Source organism: Lepisma saccharinum, chromosome 17 (genome assembly GCF_977018435.1).
Source record: "Lepisma saccharinum chromosome 17, izLepSacc3.1, whole genome shotgun sequence".
NCBI classification, from domain to species: Eukaryota; Metazoa; Arthropoda; class Insecta; order Zygentoma; family Lepismatidae; genus Lepisma; species Lepisma saccharinum.
In genome coordinates, this window is record NC_139245.1 from 5,410,751 (window position 1) to 5,437,342 (window position 26,592).

Genomic DNA, 26,592 nt, shown 5'->3' on the forward strand with positions numbered 1-26,592 from the left:
AGTGTCAACCAGAACCATTCGCTGTTACCTACAGCGATGCGGTTACCGAGTGTACAAGGCGAAACATAAACCCTTCCTTTGCATGTTGAACAAAGTCAATCGACTACAGTGGGCACGAATGTACCGGGGATGGACATTTCGGCAGTGGAACAGGGTTTTGTGGACGGACGAATCCATTTTCAATGTTGCGTACGGGAAAATATGGAAAACAGTCATTTGTCGGAAGGAGGAACAGAATGAAGCAAAATGTTATGCACGTCGGGTACAGAAACCTGCGTCAGTGATGGTATGGGGATGCATGACGGCATCTGGGGTTGGCCCACTACACGTCTGTGAGGCCATCGTGAATGCACACGCCTATACACGCATACTGGAGCGGCATCTTCCCACAGTGCGAAGGCACCTGTTCCACAGGCGGCGTCTCATCTTTCAACCCGACAATGCCAGGCCTCATACAGTGCGGCTGACAAGAGAATGGTTGACTCGCCATCACGTGCGAACTCTGCCATGGCCACCATCGAGTCCCGACCTCTCACCCATTTAGAATGTGTGGCGTGTTCTTAAGCGACGTGTGCAACAGAGGGGACCCACTCTTATCGCCTGCCTGCAGGAGGAATGGCACTGCATCGATGTGGAATACCTTGCACGACTCGTCCGCAGCATGCCCCGACGCATTGCCACAGTTATTTCCCGACGGGGCGGCGTCACACCATAGTAAACAGGATCCCCTTAACAGTGGTCGAACTTCAATGTCACGTGTAGATGGACGAGAATGTTTCATTTTGTGTGGACACCATACATTGCTGCGTTGCAGTGGAAATTTATGTTTTCCTTTGTTCCATATAGCCTGCTGAATAAAATATGTTCAGCATATGCATGTGTTCTCTTTCTTTCACAACGCACTCCTATATTTGTGACTGGTTGAACTTCATTGTCACTAAGGTTGTAGTTTGATGCTTGCTGGATATTCCATTTCCTCTGTAGAAATAAGTCTCCCATCAGCCTTGAGTGACCCTTGTATATTCTCACACACACATATTTTGTAAATTATTAACATTTTGCAAGGCATGTTTTGAATAACTATGTTTTCCGTGTGAAGATTTCCTTGCATGTTCTATGACAGAACTTTCATATTTTTTTCTTTCCCTGTAATACGAGGGTGTACCCAAAGAAAACAGGAATTTCTTTTTAAAAGCCATGTATTTTTTTTTTACAAAACAACCTTCAAAGTACTCTCCATGACACTTAATACATTTGTCCAATCTGTGATTCCATTCTTGGAAACATTTTTTAAACTTATCTGTTGTGATGGCTGACAGCACCTTCCTCGTTTTTTCTTCACCTCTTCTACGTCGTCAAATTGCTGTCCCTTCATGTCCCTCTTCATTCGGGGAAACAAAAAAAAGTCGCACGGAGCAAGGTCAGGTCAGTAAGGGGCATGGGGCAAGAGAGTCATGCTGTTTTTTTTGCCAAAAACTTAAGCTCTGAGATGGCTGTGTGCGCAGGTGCATTGTCGTGGAAACACCAGTTCCCCATCTGCCACAAATCAGGCTTTTTTTGTCGCACACTGTTACACAATCTAGTCCAGATAATGTCCCCAGCTCTTCAATGGTCTGTCGTCGGTCTTCGAGCACAAGTTCACGAATTTTGTCGACATTTTTGTCCGTTCTGGAAGTTGACGGACGTCCAGAACGAGGTTTGTCGTCAATCGACATGTTACCGTTTTTGAAGTGAGAAAACCATTTGTACACTTAAGTTTTCCCCATAGCGCTGTCCTTGTAAGCTGTGTTCAACATCACAAAAGTTTCTTCTACATTTTTCCTGAGCAGGAAACAAAATTTCACAGCCGCACGGTGTTCTCTTACATCGGCCATCACAAAAGACGAGGTGTGAGTGAAACTGCTTTTATGAAAAAAATCACCGTGACCAGAGACAACCTTGCCCCTGGGTGCACTAAACTCACAAAGAGTTGTTCGACGCTTGCCTAGTGGGAAAAATTTGTACTACGGAAGCTCCGCCCAGCACAGCGCTATTCCCTTTTTTTTTTTTTTTGGGTACCCCCTCGTATATCCTGTTCATGTTTAATTTGTTTATGTAGTATTCAGTTGAATTTCTTTTAAGTGTAAAATGTATTTTCTATTTTGGTTTATTCGGTGTAGCTTCTCAACCTGCTGGGTCAATCATGAGACTTGAAATGAATGATGATTACATGAGATGAAATGGCCTCATGATTTCACCATCAAAGGTTCCTGTTTTAAATCCTTACCATGGCATTTATGTAATTTGTCAGTCTTCATCATTCTCATCTGACCACTATTCATCCTCATCGTTGTGTTGGGTTGATGCATAAGTTCGTAGCATTTGTATTGGCATGGGAACACTGCTGTGTTTGGAATTTATTTATCAATTAATGTTCATCAATAGGAGTGGCATTGTTGTGTTTGTGAATACGCATTGAATTTTACAGATATGAAGAAAGACAGTGTTATTTATGGGCTAAAGAACAATAAGTGTCCAGTGGGGAAAAAAACATATCTGACATATTCTTCTGTCCGAGTTTAACATAGGGGCAAAGGCAGCGGAGACGGCTCAAAACATTTAACCCTTGTACTGGGAGAATGCCAACGAGTAAAGCAGGGCAAGAAAATGATAATGTCATTACAAAGAGGGCATTTTTGACTTAAGCGTTTCTTCATGTACAGGAAGACCATCGGGCTTTAATGAAGTCAGTTTAAATGCTTTAATCCACGAGGATCCACATCAGTTGACTCAAGAATTAGCAAATGTAATGAACTGTGATCATTCAACCATCGTGCGTCATTTGCATTCCATGGATAAGGCTCAGGATACCACTCGCTTTAAATGAAAGCAATCAAATCAACAAGTAGGCCAGGAAGACAACAGCATCAAGTACTGCGACACGATAATGCACATGCACACTCCGCTAACATGACAAAAGCTGCTACCCAGGAGCTTGGTTGGGTAGTTATTTCACATCCTCCTTACTTCCCCGATCTTGCACCCTCGGATTTCTACCTTTTCATCTCTCAATCCATCAATCTTCAAGAAAGCTCCTTTGGTGACGAAAATGCTCTTCAAACTTGGCTTGATGCTTTTAACACCGAATCAGCTGATTTTTTCAGGCGTTGAATTCAAAAACTGCCACCAGCATTGGTAGACAGTCTAGACAATGAAGGACAATATATTACTGAGTAATTTATGTCTTTTGTTCAATCTCAAATAAGTATAAAATAATACTTTTGCCACTGTGAAAAAAATGCTACGAACTTGCATCAACCCAATAATTAGCAAGGAAATGCAAGAAAGGTGCAATGACAATGGAACACCCATGCTCTGGTTGAGTTTGACCCCAAACCTGCAGCAGTAATGCACCCGACATCAAAGTACCTCTGACTTTTTTAACAAACCCATTGACTTTCAGTTGGATCACTACAATCCAGATATGTCCATGACTGTACAAGCTTCAAAATGTAATTTTTTTTTCATCTTTACGTGCAAGAGAGAAATTTCTCTGATTTATTTATTTGTGTTTGCAAGTAATGATTTGTCATGATTAATTTTCTGCATAACCTTCATTCACTTTCCTTATTTTTGGGCTTCAACTTGGAGTTAAAGTATAATGCAGAACTACAAGTAAACAAATAACTAAGCATAATACAAACAACACTTAGTACATATGTTGTTATTAATACTAATGATTTTTCTAACCATTATTATTGACCTAACACACAATCTCATAGTTGCCAGGTCTTCAGTGTTTTATGTCATATTTGTATTAATTATCATTAGATGTTCCTGTCTTGAATGTATATTTTCTGTTTCTAAGCTGTGAATGAAGGGGCCTCCTCGGTGATGCAGTGGTAGCGTCGTCACCTTGTGGTCAAGGTGTCCCGGGTTCGATACCCGGTGGAGGCACATAGTAGTTCGGATCCCACTTTAAACTGTAGGTCCAGTCCTGATTAGCCTTACTGTGCATAAAGTGGACTTAAAACATCAAATCAATGAAAGCATGTGAATGAAAGCTTTAATTATTTCAAAACAAAAAATAAATTGTAAATAATAGCAACTATGGTGTAACTACATAAGACCTTGCTGGCAACTCGGTGATTGTGTTTTGTGAAGAAAAACAACCATCTTGGAACTAATACAACAAACTACATAATGTGCAAGTGATTTCCTTCCAACTCTATTGGCTCCGATGAGATGTTTGTGAAGTGTAATCAATGTGTTGCTTTAAGTAATAAGTGAATAATTTATTTTCCAGCACAATGCATAAGAAAGTTTTGTGTGTCAAAATGTTTGCAATTATACACCGTTGATTCATATATTCCATGATCTGAAGGCTAGGTAATTTAATACAATTAGTATGAAATTTAAAGACAGAAGTTAGTGTATCATTATTCATGATGTGTTTTATAGTTTGTGTGTTATGTCATCTAGTCGTTTCATGAGGGATGAGATGCATGCTTCCATTATTTTTTTTATCTTGGGAGTGTTGAAACATAATTATTTTTTTTTTTTTTGTGTGTGTGTCAATATTTAAGCATGATGGTAATGTACAGTATTTGATTTAGTAAAACATAACACAATTAAAATTTCTAACCTTCGTAGCCTGTATCCTGTTATTTTAGAGAATATTTAACACATCTGCATTTCAGTTTTACTTATCTATATTCTTCAATAATTCTGCCATTATCGCAGCATGTACTTGTTTCCTGGGAGTGTATTTAATATTTCTGAATGTTGATAGTCAAAATAATAATACTCACATTAGTGCTTATACTGTGGACTGTTAATAATGTTATGCCTTCAAGATTAATTTAATATTTGAGCATTTTGTACTGTAATATTTTCATAAAAAATACTTTTGAAATGTTTTTTGTTGATGCCTTAAATTTATTATGATAATTCATATAATAAATGTGAATCATATCGTATCTGCATTAGATGTTTGAAGTGTTTGAAACCCTAGGTTCTGAAGTATCAAATATTTCGTGGTATGCAGAAAACATGTGTTTGCAGAGCATACATAAAAATGTTATTCAGATGAAGTAATCACATTTGAAACATCTAATGCAGATATGATCTATTCATGTTTTTAATATGAATTATCGGGACATAACTATGTTATTTATTTAAGATTAGGCACACACAAGAGATGTGCTACATAGAAATTTTCAGTGAAAAATGCAGGCTCGACCAGGACTCGAACCTGGGTCTCTGGCTTAACAGGCCATTGATCTAACCACTGAGTTACCATGCAGGTAAAACAGCAATAGCGAAAAATCAGGCGAGGCCAGGCCGGCTTGGTAGCTCAGTGGTTAGAGCAATGGCACAGTATGCCAGAGACCCGGATTCGAGTCTTGGTCGAGCCTGCATTTTTCACTGAAATTTTCTACGTAACTGTGTTATGTTTAGCATCATCTTCAAGGTGTGAAAAACAAAGTGTCTGCTTATCAACTTTGGAGACCTGGTTACTACCACATTGATAGTAATACTTTAACAAGAAATAACAATAACACCAACAGCTGATTTGTAAAGTATTTATGAAACATCCTTGATCTTTTGTTCACTTGATAGACACAAATGTGTATTTCTGCAGTGTCTTTGTAACTTGCATACAGTAAGTGGATACATGTTCGTCTTTTTTCTAAAATAAAGTAATCAGTATAACATCATCAGTTGAAATAAACTGTGTTTAATAGATTTTCAGTTCTTGATTCCATTTTATTATTATTATTATTATTATTATTACAGTAGATGCATTTGTTAATTAAAATTTCATTAATTATGAGAAAGTAGTTCATTTGGTATCCAAGGTTGTCTTTATAACCAAATTCCAGGTATTCAGAATATTTCTTTCGTTGCTTTTACAAACATGTGATGTGAAAGAAAATTTACTAGAACAGACAATTTAACAAATCATTTGGAAACATACATTGAATACAGTATCCCTGTATTTGCCTCTTCATGTTATTATAAAGCTTTCCTTTCATGTTTTGTGATATTTTCTTCAGATCTAGATGTCAACTACTTTTGGGCATGGACAGACTTCCAGTCCTACATTGAATTCATGCTGGTTTTTAGTGCAGCTGCATCCACCTTCATGTACCTCTTTATCGATGCAGCCTTATTCGTTGAAGCCATCGGATTTCTTGCCGTTTTCACCGAAGCTATGTTGGGAGCACCGCAATTGTATCGGAACTTTGAGAATAAATCAACGGAAGGAATGAGGTAAGGTTTAATCCTAGAATCCAGAAAAGCCTTTGTTTGCATGATGATAATGATTGTTGAATAGTTAAGAGATTGTGGTCACTCGGCATCAACGTCTTTGCCAGTTCTTCATTTCATTACGTGCTTAATTTTGAAGAGACAAGTGAACTGTGGGTCTCCCCAATGGCACTTTGGTAATGCCATCGCCCTGGTTTGATACTCGGTGGAGACACATAGTGGTCTGGATCCTACTTTAAACTATAGGTCCAGTCCCGATTAGCCTTTCTATGCATAAACTTGACTTTAAAGCAAAAACTGAAACAAGTGGACTGATTGCTCTAGTTCTCGACACTTTGGCACTGGCTATAGTTCGTTTAACTCAATTGATGTTGAAGCATAGACTCCAGTCACACAATGAGCTTCCATTACCTGCTTCAGAAACACTACCTGATTGTTTCTTTTGCTGACACACTTACTAAGAGAGTCATGCTTTGGCATGAAAGGTAAAGAATTATACCTTACGAGCTCTGGTGAAGGGCATAAGACACATGGCAAAATTGTACTCTACTTGTTGTGTTCATTTGCTTGCTTCAACCATCTTTTGTGCCTCGTATTTACTTTACTCTTTATTGGGTTTCCACAGGAAAGTCATTTTTACATTGTTGGAGTGTATGGTTTAAATTTAGCAGGTTTGTTTACTGAATGATACCAGGAAAGCTTCAAATTAGAAATTCTTTGTACTCAATACACTGGAAATCCCTCCCGGGTTTGATACCTGCTGGATCAGTCCCGATTAGCCTATCTGATCATAAAGTGGACGTAAAACATCAATTCAATTCAAACACTGGAAATCTTATACATTATAAATGCCTGAATTATTCTGGGTGTCTTCTCCAGTTGTAAATATCCATCTAATTCTCAATGTTGTCTCAGTTTGTATACAACCATCTTGTTCTCATCTTAGTCTCCAAGTGTCAAGATGTACAGTGCTTTTCACGGTTGAGTTGGCCGTGGAGCGACGGCTAGCGTGCTGGGAAGTAAGAGTACATCTGCCGGCATTTAGATCCAGAGCTGAATGCTGTCCTTGGCACTGGACGTGTTAGTGAATCAGCATCCAGAGAGCTGGTGTCCAGTTTCCATGATGACTTTAGTGTTTTAGATTGTTTCGTTTTAGTTTATGTATTACTGGTGCTTTTGTGCACTCTAATAATGCCACACTATGCATATAATTTAAATAAAAAATGTATGACTCTTACGTGATTACGAATTCTTGTAGGGAAGTTAGAATGCATTTTGCAGCAGAATTCCCAGATTTTCCTGTGTCACACAGAGACAGTGTTCTAAAACTTGGGGGAATAGGGTCTGTTATTGATAAGAAGCGAAGGATGAAACAGCGTGTGTTTACTGAGGAGAACCAAGATGAAACTGAAGCACGATTGGAACATACTCCTCAAAAATCCCTCCGCTGCGTTGCACAAGAAACAGACGTTTGCGTGACGTCTGTGTGGCAAGCTACCAAGTTTTTAAACCTGAAGCCATACATTACAAGAATTGAAAGAATATATCAGGAGAAAAATTGAAACAAATGCCGAAGAGGAACTAATGCGTGTTAGTGAAAATTTTGTAGAAAGATGCCATAAATGTGTGTTTGTGGATGCAAGAGGACATCATTTCCAACACCTCTTGTAACAAGATACATGCTCATTTTAATTCTAAAGATCAAATCACCAACCCTGAGACCTTCTGTAAAGAAAACCACGTGCATGCAGAGATCATTGCAAACTCATAGAAGTAAAATAATCCACACGAAAATCCAGCGTTTTTACAGGATTCATTATGTAAGCTAAAACAACGGCTAATTTGTAGTATGGGATACGCTGCCGCAAATGACATCTCACTTTAAACCCAATGCTCTTTCTTTTGAACTTATTGCTTCACCTTTATGGTTAACTCTTTGCACCAGTAATCATTTCCCATAAATTTGGCTTCTTTCTTGCATGCAAATTGAATATATTTTACTTGCTTTTTTTTTTAGACAAAATGATATAACATTGTAATGTATATTTCTAAGGTTTGATAGGAGTGTATTTGAAATTTGTTTCTAGATTTTATGTAAATTGTATCTTATGTAAATAAAATATATAATGGGCATAAACAGCCATATGCAATGCTGTAAGTCCAGTAAATATATTGATGGATGAGGATCAAAACAAGACAAAGAAAGTTCGTAAATTTATTGCGGTTGGAAACTTTGACAAGCATCCTAATAACGATTTTTGTTCCGCCAAATATAGTGCACTTCGTAAAATAACTTGGTGACATGGCAAGGCAAGAAAAGTGTGAACATTTTGTAGGAATATGCATTGTAACTTTCAATGAGCTTAGAGATTTGTGTACATAATGATATTTTATGACATTGGTTATTTTCTGAAAATAATCATGTGAACAGCAAGGAAGTAGTGCCACTTTCAACTTGGCGTGTTTTATGCATGCGGGAAGGTCTCAGTGTTCAGTGATACATCGAATCGGTGAGATGGTTTGTTTACAGAAGGTCTCAGGGTTGGTGATTTACACTATATTTGTCAATGTAATTATACAAGGTAGCGGGTCCAGTTATGCGGATGTTGCATCCAGTTCGACAGCAGAGGCACTCTTACTTTCCACTTCAGACCAACTCGACCGTGAAAAGCATTGTGTGTACTGAGCTGCACGACAGAGTGGATATCACAGCTTGCTACATTGCCAGGTGACCCAGGTTTGAATCCCAGCCTGGACAGGCATGCTTTTTGTGAGTGTCCCTTCATGAATTTCATTACATCCTCACTGTCACAATTAGCCAAAAGTGGCAGAAAAGCTACGCTATGTAAAATTTAAATCAATATACAGGGTAATTCAAAATGAATGGTGCAACTTTACACAGTTATTATGTCATTACTATTTATGATGGAAAATCAGACAAGGCATCAATATAAAGAAGAACTCTGGAAGTTTTATTCCCACTTAGCAGGCTTATTCTGTTTAGCCGATGCTCCACCAGGATCGCCAGTGTCTCAAAATGGCTAATGACCAGTAGAATGCGTATTGTGTGTTGGAGCTATCGAGAACTGATTTAATCACAATGGTACAAAGACATTTCCGCATGCTTTTTGGTAGTAATGCATATGTTTTACCCTTCCGTAAGATTTGCCCAAGTTACAACTGCGAATTGTTAGTGCCTTTGAAACCTTTGAAAACTACCGTGCGTCCATTTCGATCTGCAGCCGAGAGATCGGGAGAATCGTGGCGGGCGCACTGACGGAGATGCCGACATTTGCAGCCTGAAATGCCCGCTTATTTTTATGGACATATGCAGACATTTATATAAATATTGCAAAACAAGCACTAACTTGTGTTATAAGAGTATGGTTTTAATTTTAGTAGCTTAGTGACTGTATGTGCCGATGATTTTGACACGCCCACCTCTTGTGAAACACGGCGTAGAGGTTTGTTTGGAGAACGTTCTAACGCTGCACCAATATCATCGAGTTTTGCTTCGGTTAGAATCCGTCGTTTTTGCTTAGGTGTTTTAAAATTTAATGATCCAGTTTCTCGTAATTTAAGGACAAGATGTCTAACCGTATCTCTGTGTGGAGTTGAAACGCATGGGAATTTCTGTACAAATTACCTACACACGTCTCGACACGAGTTTGTTTTCACGTAGGTACGTGTCATACATAAAAAAATCTTTGTTCTAACGTGAATCTTGCGGCTGGCATTCCAATCGTCTCACTGAAACGTCACACATACACACTACAATAACACAAACAAGTAACTGCAAGTAACCAAGAATAACACTCTTGCGCACAGTACGTAATTAACACGCTCTTGGTTTACATTGCTCGCCACTATATTTACAACTCTGTCTTCATCTAGTCGCGAAGGAACAAAAAACTCGAGCTCGGAGATTTCGGATTGCAAGGAAGCTCACGAACACTATTGACTTTTAACGGTTTCTTCTACAGCGTAATCTTGATACAGTGTTGCGCATTCAAAACCTCCAAACGATCCCCATCGGCACAAAACTCTTTCAAGGATATAAACTTAAGCAGGACGTTACTGGTCAAAACTATGATTAAAATGTTTTATTATCTGTGGCTCTTAACATCGTTTCTAAAGCGTATTTTGTTGTGTATATAAGAGCAGAACTTGGATGAATTACAGAAGAACTTTTGCGTGTTTTACACAGGTTAGTGATCGTTTTGCAATATTTATATAAATGTCTGCATATGTCTATAAAAATAAGCGGGCATTACAGGCCGCAAATGTTGGCATCTCCGTCAGTGCCGCCCGCCACGCTTCTCCCGATCTCTCGGCTGCAGATCGAAATGAACGCACGGTACTTGCTGTCTCTTGCATAGCAAGTACTTGATTATCATTTGGACCTTTTCCGCATTACAGGTGGTTCCCATGTTGAATCTTTATAATGTGAGTCATGTGAGTAAAACTTCCAGAGTTCTTCTTTATATTGATGCTTTGTCTGGTTTTCTATCATAGTACTGTGTAAAGTTGCACCATTCATTTTGAATTACCCTGTATGTATATAGTATAAACAACATATTTGGCATGTCACCTTAAACTTTCACAGCATATAACATATTTCTGCTTGATGGTTCAGTTAGATGCCATGAACTCTCTGATGTTAAAACTAGATACTTAAATAAGCTTGGTGATGAAGAGAATGTGGAATAGAAAGAATTACAATTGAAAGCGAATGGCCTCCATTGGTTTTATCATTGCCTAACTTCCATATGGCCTGGCGATATGTAGCTTAAATGTACCCTTAGGCATATCACACTAATAGCTTTTCTTGGCATACTAATTACAATGTTCCTGCCAGGAGCAATACTTGGATATTTATTAGCTGTGCCAAAACAAGAATGTTATTGTTTAATGTATGCATGGCTTGACAATTGACTAAAAAAAAATTCCAGCAAATTCATGAAGACCCAGGAATGTTTTAAAATAAAATCCTTATTATTTCAGCATTAAGATGGTTATCATGTGGACCTTGGGAGACACATTCAAGACTGGTTATTTTATCGCAAGAGAAGCGCCAGTTCAATTCTGGATTTGTGGAATTCTTCAAATATCCATTGATATCGCTATTTTGACCCAGGTATACGCATACAGGCACAATGTTGAAGGCATACGGAAGAAAAAATCAGATAACACCAATTGAATTACTTGATAAATAAAATAAATTATAATTGAGTACAATCGTTATCAATGAAGTAATAGCTTTAACCTTTGTGAAAGTATTTATATAAATATATTTTGATAAGTCAGAGATGGAATTTGGGATACTTTATGAATTCCTGAATTGTGCAGGATCATGTCAATGTTAAAATCTAGTCTGAAGTTTTATAATTTATGGAACGAAAATACAAAACTATTGTACATATAATCAGTCACCATTCAGTGAATGTAACCAGAATTAGAAGAAAACTTAAAAATTTGTATGTTTTCTTTCCAAGATGTAGCATAAACATAATGTATTAGCTTAAATATTTACAAGTGAAAACTTATAAATGTACATCTCCACAGGTTATGAAATTTCACTTCAGTTTAGATATTAAAATAGTGCAGAGAACCAGAATATAGTGCTTTAAAATTGTTCATGCATTCTTGTACAGAGTGCTCACAAAGTGGGCATTCCCTCTTTATTTTCAACATCGCGATGGTTATGGTTCAATCCTTGATATGAACACATACGTGATGGTTTAAGAGTCCATCATTTTTGTAGCACAGCCGAATTGTTTGTTATGTTCTGTCACACTTCATGTTGCAACTGTGTTTTACCTGAAGAAGACCTTTCCCGAGTGGTGGATCAGAAGAGGTTATGAAGGTTACCCAGCTCCCTTAGCCTGACCTCCAAGAAGTTCTGACTTCACCTCTGGAGGTTCATCAATGATGAGAGTCACAAATACCCGGTATCGCCCAACAAAAGTGTTATGGCAGCTGTGGAAGATGCCTCCACGGTTATGACTCCAGATTGTCTCCGCAAAACATCTTCCAGAACACAGTGCAGAATTCATTTGGCTGTGCTACGAAAATGACTGTCTCCATACTGATGTTCCGGACTCTTAAACCATCCGGTATGTGTCCATATCAAGCATTCAACCATAACCAATCGTAGTGTCAAAATAAAAGGAGATACACCCACTTTGTGACCACTCTGTATAGTGTAATTTTTTTCCAATTTGAGTAAAACGTGCATAGCAAGTCATATATAAATACGTTGAAATGTACATATTTAACACATTGTATCATATCATAAATGTGTCTGCGTGACTTAAACAAGAATAGTGGACCAAATAGTGTTTATACTTGTTAGAGAAGTGTTGTTTCTAAGAAAAGCAGTAAAAACTGTGTTTTGTATGTGCCTGTTTTGAGATGCCCTTTAAAAAATGTACATATAAACTATGCATTAGCGAATATTGTTAACGAGTTTGTATTTACTTGAGTTGTGAGAGTTTATCTTCATTTTTCTATTCACTATTATTCATGTTGATATATTGACATAATATTTGTACTCATGCTGTATGTTTATGTATTGCCATTTTATAGTGATAACATGATGTAATAGAAGTGCAATTATGAATTAATGTGTACACTTAGTTAATGCAAATTGTCTTTGAAGGATGTTTGAGCACAAAATGTGAAGTTTTACTCAGGTATTTGAGATAAAAACAATTGATCTTGAGATGAAAAATCATGATATATGAAGATGCTGACACAATGCAATTATATTTACAACAGAGGTATTAAGTGATGGGGCACCTATAAAAGAATACTCTATGGCAACTACAAAATAATGTCATGCATTTGTGCTCAGATTGGAGCCACTCATTTCTGTCATTACTGTGAAATAGTTTATGTATGATGCATAGCGTAGCTCACTCTAAGTTAGCAATATGCAGTATGCAGTTATGATTGAATGTAAACCTAGAAAAGAATGCTTCATATATATATATATATACACACATCAGAACCTCAATTTTATGTTCCTCAATTTACATTTTTCTACATTATATGAGGGTCATTCGAAAAGTAAAGAATGTTTCATCACACAAAGATATTTATTGATAATATTGAAGAAATAAATATACATGTTTTTCCACATACCTTCACCTACTTCTCCACATAGTCATCTTTGTGATTGAGGCACTTGTCTTACCTCGACACCATGTGGCCATCTGGTGATTCAACCAGTCCATGACAACATCCTGTAGGTCCTCATCACCTGCGAAGCGTTTACTTCATCTTCCGAAAGAAAAAAAGGTGAGAGCACAAAGCTGGATCAAGGGCCTCCCCGATGGCGCAGTGGTAGCATCGTCACCTTTTAATCAAGGGGTCCCAGGTTTGATACCCAGTGGAGACACACAGTTGTTTGAATCCCACTTTAAACTGTAGGTCCAGTCCCAATTAGCCTTACTGTACATAAAGTGGATTTTAAACACCAAATCAACAACATCAACAACAACAAAGCTGCATCGATTCTCTTGAATGACACGATCCACCTTTCGTTTCGGTGCACACGTGATAACGGAGGGTCGCCCTGATCGCTCTGCATCATGAACATCAGTTCAACCTTTCATAAACGTTATGCACCACTTCCACACACTTGCCATGTTTGTAACATCATCATCATAGATTTCAAGATGCCTCCAATGAATGTCACTGGGTATAACACTTTCCACCACAAATAAACTAATCACGCCATGCACTTTACAGTAGGATTTGCAATCAGCACGTTCATTGTTACAGCTCGTTACACACACTACATGAATAGGTTCGCAGAACTAACTGCACCAGGTAATTATCTACAACATACTGAACACAGTGAATGAGTGGCAGGCTGCAACGAAATATGTCCTTTACTTTCTGAATGGCCTATGTACGAGGGTCATCCAGAAAAAAAGAAACGTTTTGGTTCAAAGCACTTTGCCACGGCTGATGAACTCAAAGATGCTGTCACTACATGGTTGAGTACATTGGCGGCAAGCAAGTGCAATGGCAGTATCAACAAACTGGTATCACGCTGTGATACGTGCTTGAATTGGTATGGCAATTATGTGGGAAAGTAAAATAAAGTGTGTAGTATCTGTACCATAAATATTTTGCACACATCATTTGTCGTTTGTGTTTTACACCAAAACATTCCTTTTTTTCTGGATGACCCTCGTACATTCAAACTTAGTGCCCCCAATAAAGCAATGTGTCAAAACTTTCCCAGATCTTACATTTTCATGCATTTTAAGTTTTTCGTTGTGGTCCCCTGAAAAACATAAAATTGAGGTTCCACCGTGCAGCTTATAAAAAAAATTCCTTTCAGTTGTTTGTATTCTGTCACCATATACAAGGTGTCCAAAAATTCCTGTATCACAGGCCAAATCATATTGTTTGTTTAAAATGCCCTCTGTCGAGTTCCAGGTCTGTAGGTGGAATCGAACCTTAATCCTTGTGCAGAGGTGGACCAGATTGTGAGTCTTCATGCTGTATGCTGTATGTCTGGGATTTCAGAACCCACAGAATGCTAAGTGCAGCAGGTGCAAATCTGGTGAGTATGGGGCCCATTCAGTAGGTTCTCCGCAACTAATCAAGTATTTTATAAATGTGGTATCAATGCACAGCATAAGGAACGAAAGAACAAAAAACAGTCAATTTTACCATTTGGACTATGGTGCAGGACTTTTCGAACACCCTGTATTGAAGTTATTTACATTTAATATTATCATTTGAAAATGCTTAATTTAACTATGTAATGATTTCATGTTCCAGTGAAAGGGAGATGCTGTAGCAAATTATTTATTGAAATGAAGTACTTATTTATTTGCAAGACTGGTTGTAACAAGTTATATTAATTTGTTATTCTGTATACACAGTATGGTAGCAATGGCCACTGAAATTAGTGATATTTTTTTATAAAAAAAACAGTTTCGCAGATAAGTCAGTTCTTCATTTGAGTATTATAATATGTAATTATATTGGAGAATATGCTCCAAAAATTGAAAATAATACATACAGGAAATCAGATACTGTTATTTACCATATTTTATTTTATTTTAGTAATTAATTCACTAAGTTTTATTCACCTTGTTATATTTTGATTTGTTGTACTAACACCCTATTTCTACTTACGTGACATTCAGCAATACCCTTCCTTCTCTATTTGGATCATAGAGTGAAATGTCACTTGAACACTGTTGCCAATGTATTTGCATCCTCTGCAACCATGGCCCACTAGACACAACTTTTCCATGTTGCACAATTTTCTACATATTCCATTTTCAGCAAATGAGATGTCAGGGGGAAACAAAGTAGTTGCTGTTCAAGCTGTGGTGGCCAATTTCAAAGCCACATCCTTGTAAATACATTTGTAATCATGGTGTAGAAAAAACTAGGGTTGTTAATCATTTAACTATAACATTTGTAGTTTCCTAGAAATTAAAAGAAAAACCATTTTTTTTGCGTTCATAGTGGAATTAGACAAAGTGAACAATGAACTTATGTGTAGCATGTCATAAACATATTTATTGCAAATGAATTTTTTAGTAACTAATTAGTTCAAAAATGTTCATGAAATTAAATTATAATGGGAAATATATGAATTTGGAATTGTATGGAGTATATAACAGGTATTTTCAAAAAATGAATTTTGTGCCCATGTGTAAATTAAAATATGCATGTAAAATTTTGGTGCCTACCCATGACCCATGATAAATTACTGAAATCATTAGGGGAAAATGTGGAATTATGTTTTGTGTATGCAAGCAAATTATTTCTGTGTTTTATTGCATAGGTATACGTGTACTTTTACAGATTTTTCCTATCTATTCTATGCTCTCTTGATGTGTAGAATTTGCAAATAGTAATCAGTTTGATAAGCTGAGACTCCACCAGAACCTAACCATTAAGATAACCAATCTCCTACCACTCGTAACAAGTGTGAGTGATATTGATGATTGGGCATGTAATTTATGGTAAAGCTATCGTTACCCTTCTATGTTCTTTCACCATAACATGAAAGTAAGGTTCCTACCATTCTTAGCCATCACTTGTTTTAACCATTTTGATCTCCAAAGTTAGAAGGCTGAGTAGTCCCCAGAGCTTCTTGGATTGGATTTACCACAAAGTGAATCTTTTACATTTTGTCACAGATGTACCTAATTTCCTTACTGCTAGGGACATTGATACTCCCTCATTGCAGAAATTTTACAAACTGTAGGTAGAGAACAGTTTGTTGATTCCTGGCAAAAACTCTGGTTCGTAGTTTAGGAAGCCATATTAAAGCAATTATAGAAATTGGGGCATTATTAATGTACTCATACAAAAATAGAATTAACATTATGTTGCTTCATTGAGAATGAACTGAAAATATGAAAAAAATAGTGGATTGTTTCATTACAGTCGCACTAAATTAATATAAACGAATCTGTATGATGTGCACAGAAATAAATTGCAAATCGTAACTTGAAAAGATTATTCGAGTTGTGAAAAATGAACTTAATTTCGAGAGAATTTTGAGTTATGATTTTGTTCTAGGAAGTAATTGAATATTAATATAAATATTCATATGTAGAATTATTCTTAAAGTTAACAGTTGTTGCAAGCATTTATACATGTTTTTTGTTGTAATGTTTTGGGAAATAGCACGCTTCCTCTATAAAGGCATTTATTTGCGGTTTCATCAGTTACAGTTATAACTAGGGCTCGGAAGTTGAGGAAAAATCCTTTTTTTCCCTAGTGTCCGAAGACGAGGCCCAACATAATATATGTTAATTTTGGGTCATTGTAGGCCAGGAAAAGGTGGGTTTTATTTGTCCTTTTTTGCCTTTGTCGGCATTTTTGGCTTATTGGTCTTTTTTTAGCCTTTTTTTTTAGGTCTTAACAGCTTTTTTTTTGCAACTTCACCTTCTTTCGACTACGTTTTTACTGCCCATTCTCACTTCGAATCGTCATCAGTTCATCTTAAACATCCTTTCTGTAGTAAAGAAATAAAAAAAGAAAGAAAGAAATATATTTGGTTAGGTGAAATATGATTCTTCAAATATGATTTTTCAAATTATGTTAATCTAAAAAATATATAATGTCTGAAAGAAGATGCATTTCATTTATATAGTTTTCTCGCACTGTGTGTTCCATACCACCAGAATTTTGTATTTTTTATTCATTAAATGTGTAGCCTAATTAAAACTGAAGCTATTAATTAATTTGGATCACACTTATACATCTTTTTTTCCGTTTTTAGGTCCTTCTTTTGATTTTAATAGGTCTTTTTTGGCAATTTATAGGTCTTAACTTCCAAGCCCTAGTTATAACAAATAGGATAAATTTAACAAAATCAAAAATATACAGCTATATAATCTTGTCAGTAGTATTGCATTGTTGGAACCTAACATTTAAAATGGACAACCATTATTTGTCTGAAAATCTTATCAAATTTAGAAGAATTCTACAATTAAAGCAATACTGTACATGCACTCAAGAAGAACTTTGTGTGCGGCTTCATGTTATTCAGTCCACTTTCTCTGCCATTGTGCACTCTCTTCCTCTTCACTACCAAACCCACCAATATAGATCTCATTGCAAGTTACCTCACAATGTAGAAGTACAGAATCTTGCCACCTCTAAGTGTACTTGAGGCTGTATCATATCACAGCAGATCTTTCTCGTGTCTCCCAATCTAGGAAAAACTTCTCGGTAGATAACATATTGTGAAAGCATCATATTATTTTTGCATAAGTTGAACCATATTTCAAATATGTGTATCTGTCATCATCAGTTGAAGACTAAAATTGGTAAATGCTGTAAGTGCCACAATAATTCAAACACCGTTTTCCACGTTAAACTATGAAATGCGCCATGCTTTATAATGTGGTAAACATGAAATGTGGCTGGTAGCCCTCTAAGTAGTTCAAAGGGCATGTAAAGAGGTCACTAGTGTGCACGTTTTTACGGGCTGATGTGCGGAACGATGCGATTTCCCAACACTTTTGTTTTTGGCACTTACAACGTTTTCCACTTTTAGTCCTCAGTTGTGTTTTTCATTTACGCTTCACAGGTCAAAAGCGAAAGTTCTTCACCTCATTTTTCCATATCGTTCTTTACTACATGTAACAACTTCTTTTGTGATTTTTTTTGTGTTTACTCTGAATTGAATTATTTTGAGTGAGACTTTGAATTGAGTTTTAAGTCCACTTTTATACATAGATGGGCTAATTAGGACTGGACCTACAGTTTAAAGTGGAATCCAAACCACTATGTGTCTCCACGCCGTATCAAGTCTGGGACCCCTTGATTACAAAGCAATAGTTTTACCACTATGCCATCGGGAAGGCCAATTTAATTATTTTCTGAGTGCTCTTTTCTTCCATATTCCACATTCCATTTCATGTCCATATGCAGGATAGTCCATAACTGATGAAAACATTTGGGGTTCAAACAGCATATGGGTTAGAGCAGACGTGTGCAACTTGGGACAGGGTAAGTGCCGGTCAGCAAGGAGCTGATGTGGAAGTGAGCCATTCATAACACTGTACAGCTTCCTCACGAGCATTCCATAACCCCACACCTAAACACATTGCAGAAATGCATGAATCAAACAATAACATCTGGCCTCTGTGGTGGAGTGGTTAGTGTAGTGAGTTAAAACGTGAGCAATAACTTTAGAATCATGCAAAAATAACCAAATTAGAAATAAAAATAATAAAATTCGAACAATAACATTAGAATGAAGCATGAGAAATTTGGTTACAATTATAATTTGGTTACAAAAGTTATTTAGCGGTCTTAATCTTCTGGACAATGTGTTCATTACTAGGTGCTACAATTCATGTTTCAATGTGGACACCTTTTTTTTAGATGGATATCAGGTTGCCTCACCCTTTCTTAGGAATTTGTGCATTTCGTGCATGAAAACAGTTCTCTGAATGTTACTGACAATGATTGTGTATCACCATGCCGTGCAATGTTAATTGGATATTATCCATTGTCTTGTCTTTTTATATATTTATTCTAAAATCCCGATGCTATGAGGCAAAATGGAAAAGAGGAAGAAGAAGAAAAACTATGTTTCAAGACAGCACCTCTTCTTTTCTCAGGTGAAGAAATTTCATTTTGCTGGTTGTGGGGATCGAACTTACGACAGAAAGTTACATTCAGGTTTGATACAATGCCATCAGCCGCAGTATCTATGTGCCTACCTACTGTCCACTGTGGCAAACTTATTTTTTTGAACAGGCTACTTTTATGTGTTCACAAAACATCTGCAAGCACAACTAAACACTCTCTCATAAAGTTGCCATCAGACTAAGACTTGCAATTTTTGGCAACTTATAATGCAACTAGCTTGAACAATTTCACTCATCGTTTTGTTTGTGAATGGAGCTCTGCATGAAGACATTTGATTCATATTTTTTCCCAAGCCAGTGTTGCCACACTTATTGACCACAAACATTATTATTTCAACATGAGGGCTACCTTTTATGTTGAAATTAAACATACCAACATGTTTCTCAAGAAATTCTAGCCCATTTAGATATGTCACATGACAACTTTCCGTTTAAGAAAGTGAAGTTGGCTACAAGATTGCCACCATGTCAGTAGCTTACCCTGATTTCCCCCTTTCCTATATGTATCAGGACATTTTCTTCATGTTTCCCCATCTGTATACGTTTGCAAGATATTTCCACACCTTGAATATTAATCTATCTTTCTATTCTGGTCTAAAGCTTTTAAATTATGCATTTCTTCCTTTTGGATTCCACTACATTTGTATGTAGTATTTGCCCTCACTTAGATAATATCTGACTTTTTAAAATGAAATATATGTTTTTCCCCGTCATACTTCTAACAAACTACATCTTGACTTTTAGTATCCTGTCATATTATATAACTACTGTATGTGACATCAAACTTCCTTTCAGACCCATATTCTGCTTGTTGATCATTTGACTTTATGACTAGGTTCCTTGGTTAGATACCTGTTGGAGGCAATATTGGTTCAGATCCAACTTTAAACAAAAAAACAAACTCAAAATGAAAAATCCTCTTTATGAACACTGCAGTGGTCACACAGATCACAATAGTAATCCACTTGCTTATATCTGCATGATAGTGCCATTTGGCAACACTGTTGACCTTTGCTCCCAGTGTATCTTCCTGGAACAATGCAGGAACTCTGTTCGTTCGGCCGTTATTTGAAACAGATCCATTGTTGACTTGTAGATCTCTTATTTCAGTGGGGCACAATAGCGATCCGCATGACTGTTGACGAGACCGTTTTCAGACACAGTATTTTCATATATTTAAGTACGCGTTTCCAAAAACATGTGTGATGATATGATGAATTTTGTTAAGTGAACCAATATACTTCAGAAAGAACAGTCTCGCTAAAAAAGCATATAAATTTTGACAAATAATGAGTGAAAACTGTAATATTTGATGAATCACAATAGTGATCCGCACAATCAATGATGAATGTTTTTTCCACGGGACCTCTGCAGTGAAGTAAAGGGTACTTTGCTGTTAAGAGTACAGTAAGAGAGAGAAAGATTGAATGAGTGAGTGTGTGTGTAATACACAAAATTTCTTAAAGCACCTTTGTAACCATTGACACCTTTTCTATACTCTTAGATGATAAAAAAGTAGCAAAACGCTTCTATGAATATAACAGTTTGTTTCTGCTTCAATTATTTGTAAAACTTAAATATTCCAGACAATTAAGATCTAGTTCTTTGAAAATGTCATGATATTTGCCTTACATTTGTTTTGTAAGAAACCAAAATATCTGAAGCTGGGCTGATATAAATATGACACTTGAAATTATTCTGCGGTTTATACTTTTTTTTCCATAAATCTCAATCAAAAGTGTGTGATAGCAACTGGAATTGAATATATGCTTGTAAAGCATTCTCGTATAAAGTTTAGTCTTTATTCATGTGAAAATATAGACTGGTAACCATTTTGTATGGAGCACAATAGTGGTACTTAAAGAAATTATGTATGAGCAATAGAATGTCTAAAATTGATTTTGTAAGAGAAAAAGCTGCTGTTTTTTAAATAGTGTAAATGTTAATTTTTGTAATAAATCAGAATATGTTAAAAGTGGTATTTTGGTTATTTATGCTAATATGGTTATAAGAAAATGAAAATTCTTGGGAAAATCACAAATGCAGTGTTGCTATATTAAACTTTGTGAATCCGTAAAGCTGGAAACGGTGTACTGCTTAACTATCAGAAGTATTACCAAATTGTGAAATGTTTAAAAACTATGCCAACTCCATGCACGTGTGCACACAAACTCACCAGGGTGTCTACCAGTCTGGAAAAGTCAGGGAATTTTATTTTCTCTGGAAAAGTCAGGAAAATTTACTATTTTTCTAGAAAAAATTGTATCTTTGTAGACCTTGTACAATAGAGATTGTTTGAAAGTTTGGATGTTGGCTGCAGCAGGTGGTATTCATTCAATGACAAAGCACACCTTACATCTATCTCCATGTTAAACAAAGATCTCTGTCCATAACAAATGCTGTCTGATGCCATACCTTGGCTTATCAGTAGGTTTTGACTGCAAATTGTGTTTATATAAGATTTTGATTACTTTGAAATCTTTCTAAATTTACAGTTGTATGGTCATTTTAACTTTTATTTATATAACAATTAGAATTGAAATTTTCACAATTAGAGAAGTTATAGGATTCTCACACACCTGAAAACTGGAAAATTTCATGGAATTTGAAGCAAAATATACAATGCTCAGGTAAAATCATACGATTGATGAATGAGTCCCAATGAAGCACAACCGAGGGACTTTAAATGCTCCTGTCTGCTCATAACCCAGGCTGTTGAAGCATTTCTCTTTCAGCAAGGATCACATATCAATTTGCTTGTCTGTTTCTCATTTTAAATATGTTTCCAGGGCTGGTGACCAACTGCATTGCAATATTCAAAACTATATTGGAATTTTAAAATAGCTAGAAAATCCTTTTTTATACAATACTGGTGCAACACTTAAAATTTGGTATAATTCCTAGGATAATTAGATTCCATGAAGACATTGCTCTGCATTTGGGGAGAACCTGCAAATAGTGTGTGGTATTTGTGAATATTTCCAACTGATATTTCAGTACAGATACAGCAGCGGCAGTATTGGCTCAACCCTAATTGTCATCTATAGTTAGTCTAAAGCAGAGATCGCCAAACTCCCAAGCCATGGAACTACTTCCCACATTTGAAAATACATAGCAAAGTACATGGAATAAATGAAAATATTAAAAATAGTTTCTTGGTTCATAATAACTTTAAGATGTAATGAAATTATTCTTTAGATGGATGGGGCAGTAAAGATGTGCCACATTAAACTCTAATTGCAGGATCTTGGAAAAACTTTTAGACCTTCTCATTTACTAACTTCTGATACAATTGCAGATAATTTTAGGTTGATGTCTTGTCTCCCGAAGCCTGATAGGTGTATCGAATTAATTTATGTTGTTTCGATTCATCATTGCATGAACATTTGTTCTTATGCCTCTGGTTGTTATTGAGATACAAATATTTGAAGGGCTCTGGTCTAAAATATGGTAAGTGACATTTTGATAATTTTTGAGTTACAAAGTAAAATGTCCCATTCTTAAATTTTCCGAGTGAAATTGCCATGTCGTGCAATTTACATTGGATTTAGTGAAGCTTTTTGAAATTGGTAAATACAACTTAAAATAATTTATCCACAGTAAAGGTTCTAATAACTTTTTTCTTATTGAACTGAGAAATGACCAAAATGTCACTTACCATGTTTTACACCCGAGCCCTTCATTTGATACAGTAAGACCAATGAATGTAACTGGCACATAAGATTCTCTTTTTCAACTTTGCTTAAAATGTTGTTATTTTTATTGGTTCATGAGTAATCTTCAATGTCAAAATTTAGTTGTTTCATTTTGTCAAGAGTCCACCTGTCATGCGACTAGAATCTACATAAAGACATAACTTTGCAAAAATGTCTCTTCAAGATTGTTCCCAGGACCTGTGTAGTGTGTAGCTGACCGTTCACGAGCAACTGATAACTAGACCTTGAATTTTTAGGTTCTAAAAATCCTAAAATAGGTTCTTTAATTAGGCACGAAAAATCCTGAAGTAGGTTCCAAATGCTTCAAAATTCCTGAAAAATACTGATTTGGTACATCTTCAAAAACAAAATTTTTAAAGAACCGTAATAAATTTAAATAGCTATATGTAACAACCAAATTTTAATTTGCATACATCATTTTCAAATTTATCCACAAATTATTGTTATCCTATATTTGTGTTGTTGGCAAAAGTTACTTAATATATGATTTGCTGCACAATACCAGGGTGGCTAGTCACTGGGAATTCCTTAAATTCCGTGAATTATTGGCTTCGGGAATTCTGCGTGATTTTTTATGCATTGACGTGAAAATTTGCAACTTTTATTAATCGAAATATCATTGAATTTATACATATTTATAAATGCCCTGATGCATTTCACAGTTTAGCTTTTATTTTTGTCGAAGAAGGAAAGGAAAAGAAAGCTGCTTGGAAAATGAAAGTAGGGAAAATGTGTTTCAAACACGTTAGTCATTGATTTTTTTATATCAAACCGAGCAAGTACCTCTGTGTGACATACAAATCCTGAAAAAACTTTAAAATATATATAAAAACCTAAAAAAAGGTTTGATTTTGGCACATAAACCTAAAATAGGTTCTAACAAGCAAAATAGGTTATTTTAGACACATTTGCGACTTTATCAGGGGGACTTATTTTTACCTATGTATTAGGGTATACTTATAACTGGATATTAATTGCTTATAATCTAATTGTAATATCGAATGCAACACAAACACAACGCCATTTTAAGTTAAACCCTAAAGTCAAACTGTAAGAAAATTACATTAGTCAGATGAATGAACGACATAAATGAGATTCGCTGCAGGTTCTATTGGTATATTTTGGATTGGATGGATTCACAAGGTCTTTGAGTGATGTTTGATTCATTTATTTGGTTTATTTTACTTCGCATTTCTGCCACTTTTGGCTAATCATAAAGATGAGGATGAGTGATGATATGATGAAATTGATGTACACTCTCAAATAAAACCCATGCCCAGGCCGGGATTCGAACCTGGGACCTCTGACGTCATAGCCCGCTATGCTAACCCCTCCGCCATGGAGGCCGGCGAGGTGGGAATGTGTTTTGGATTTTCTTTGTAGATGCGAAAATCTTTAACTGCGACGCGCACATGCTTTTGCTTACATTAAAGTTTACCTTTTCACATAAACGAGAAATTGACATGTCACCCCAAAACACACGCATGCACCTTCATTTAATACCATTACATACGAAAAGAAACCTTGGCCGGTTCTTCATATTGTCCACCAACGATTGAAAAAAAAAAAAAAAAAAAGTCTTCAGCGTATGACTTTCCTTGTTTCCTCTGAGATCTGAAGGATTTCGGTTTTGTATATGTATAATGATAAAGTGCTTGAAGAGTGTCATTACGTACAGCTAATTATATAACAAATGCATGCTTTCTCAAATGTTTCACAAATATTTCAAAGTTAGACTTCTTACGAGTTGATCGGGAACCATCTCCACTCGAGTTTTTTTTTCTTTTTTAATACAACACCCTATAGATGTCTGAGAAAATACCAAATACATGGCTTCTAAAAGGCATTGGATGTGGTACACATCTGCCATAAATTGTTTAAAGATATTTTATGCGTAGCTATGGGACTTTAAAATTAGAATGAAAAGAACTGAAGTGGAACTTTATAAGTACGAGGGCCACTATTTATATTTTGAACCTTGGCAACACTGATTGAAGTTCGGCGCGATTTGACGTTTGCACGGAATCGTCTGGCATTATTGACCATAACGTACTTCAAATGTTTTGTCAATAGCTTGATTTGTGTTGTTTATGTTGCCTTAGAGATTGCGCGACAACAATAAAATGGAATTAACTCGTGAACATTTTCGTGCGATGGTTTTTTACGATTTTCGACGTGGATTATCAAGACAAAGAGTGCATCGATCAACTTACTTCCACATTTGGCGATGAAGCCCCATCCTTTGCCACTGTGAAACGCTGGTATAACGAATTTAATCGTGGCCGCCATTCGCTCACCGACGAGATTCGCGAAGGTCGTCCAAAATCAGTTGTTGTTCAAGAAAACATTGATGCTGTGCAAAACCTAATACTGCAAGATCGTCACGTGACATACTGTGAGATTGAGCCAACCATGGGCATTAGTTCCACCAGCATATATAAAATATTACATGATCATTTAGCTGTGAGAAAGGTATGTTCTCGTTGGATCCCACACAATTTGACAAAAACTCAAAAAGACGCTCGCGTCAATTGGTGCAATCAAATGCTCAATAAATACAATCGTGGTGCTTCAGAAGACGTATATAAGATTGTAACAGGTGACGAATCATGGATATATGCATATGAGCCGGAACGTAAACAGCAGTCGACTGTATGGGTGTTTCAAGATGAACCCAATCCAACAAAAGTTGTTCGCGCTCGAAGCACATCGAAACAAATGGTCGCCTGTTTTTTCGGGAAAACTGGTCATGTGGCAACTGTGCCTTTAGAGGAACGTAGAACGGTCAACTCTGAATGGTACACAACAATTTGTTTGCCAGAGGTCTTCGGTCAAATACGGAAAACAAACAAACGCCGTCGGATCATTCTTCATCAAGACAATGCCAGCTGTCACACATCTCGTCTAACAACCGACTTTATGAACAGTCAAAAAATCGAATTGATGGGTCATCCGCTGTACAGTCCTGATTTGGCACCCAATGACTTCTTCTTGTTCCAGAATGTCAGAATAAATTGCGTGGACAACGATTTTCGTCGGCGGAAGACGCCGTTGATGCGTTCAAAAACCATATTAAGAGGTGTCTCAAGAAGATTGGAAAAACTGCTTTGACAAATGGTTCGAACGAATGCGAAAGTGTATTGACCATAAAGGAGAATACTTCGAAAAACAATAAAGCAGTTTTCAATGCCAAATTCCTGTTTTTTCATTGTTAGGCTCAAAATATAAATAGTGACCCTCGTATTATATATTTAATAATGTCGTCTCTATATCCATTGGGTGGGAGGTTATTATTCCTGGATGGGGTGGCTCAAGATCCTTCTCACCTCCTTTAATCTCAACCTGCATTAAAATTAATAGATGTATATTTGTTTGCAATTTTCACATTTCAAACTCCTGATTTTCCGTTCCGTTAAATTCAAATAAACCCAGAACGAGGTCCAGAGCTTTATATGTTTCAGAATTTTTAT

The 26,592-nt window shown here is 36.4% G+C and overlaps 1 protein-coding gene across 2 annotated transcripts in view; it reads left to right on the plus strand.

Annotated features, from left to right (window-relative positions):
* Positions 1–21,381, plus strand: part of LOC146001488 (solute carrier family 66 member 2) — a 45,973-nt gene extending 24,592 nt beyond the window's left edge. For both annotated transcript variants that reach the window (XM_083138859.1, XM_083138860.1), the window contains 2 exons: positions 6,039–6,255; positions 11,257–21,381. In XM_083138859.1, the coding sequence (XP_082994985.1) occupies positions 6,039–6,255; positions 11,257–11,452 (413 nt within the window). In that variant the 3' untranslated portion in view covers positions 11,453–21,381. The remainder of the gene's footprint in view (positions 1–6,038; positions 6,256–11,256) is intronic.
* The last annotated feature ends 5,211 nt before the right edge of the window (positions 21,382–26,592 follow it).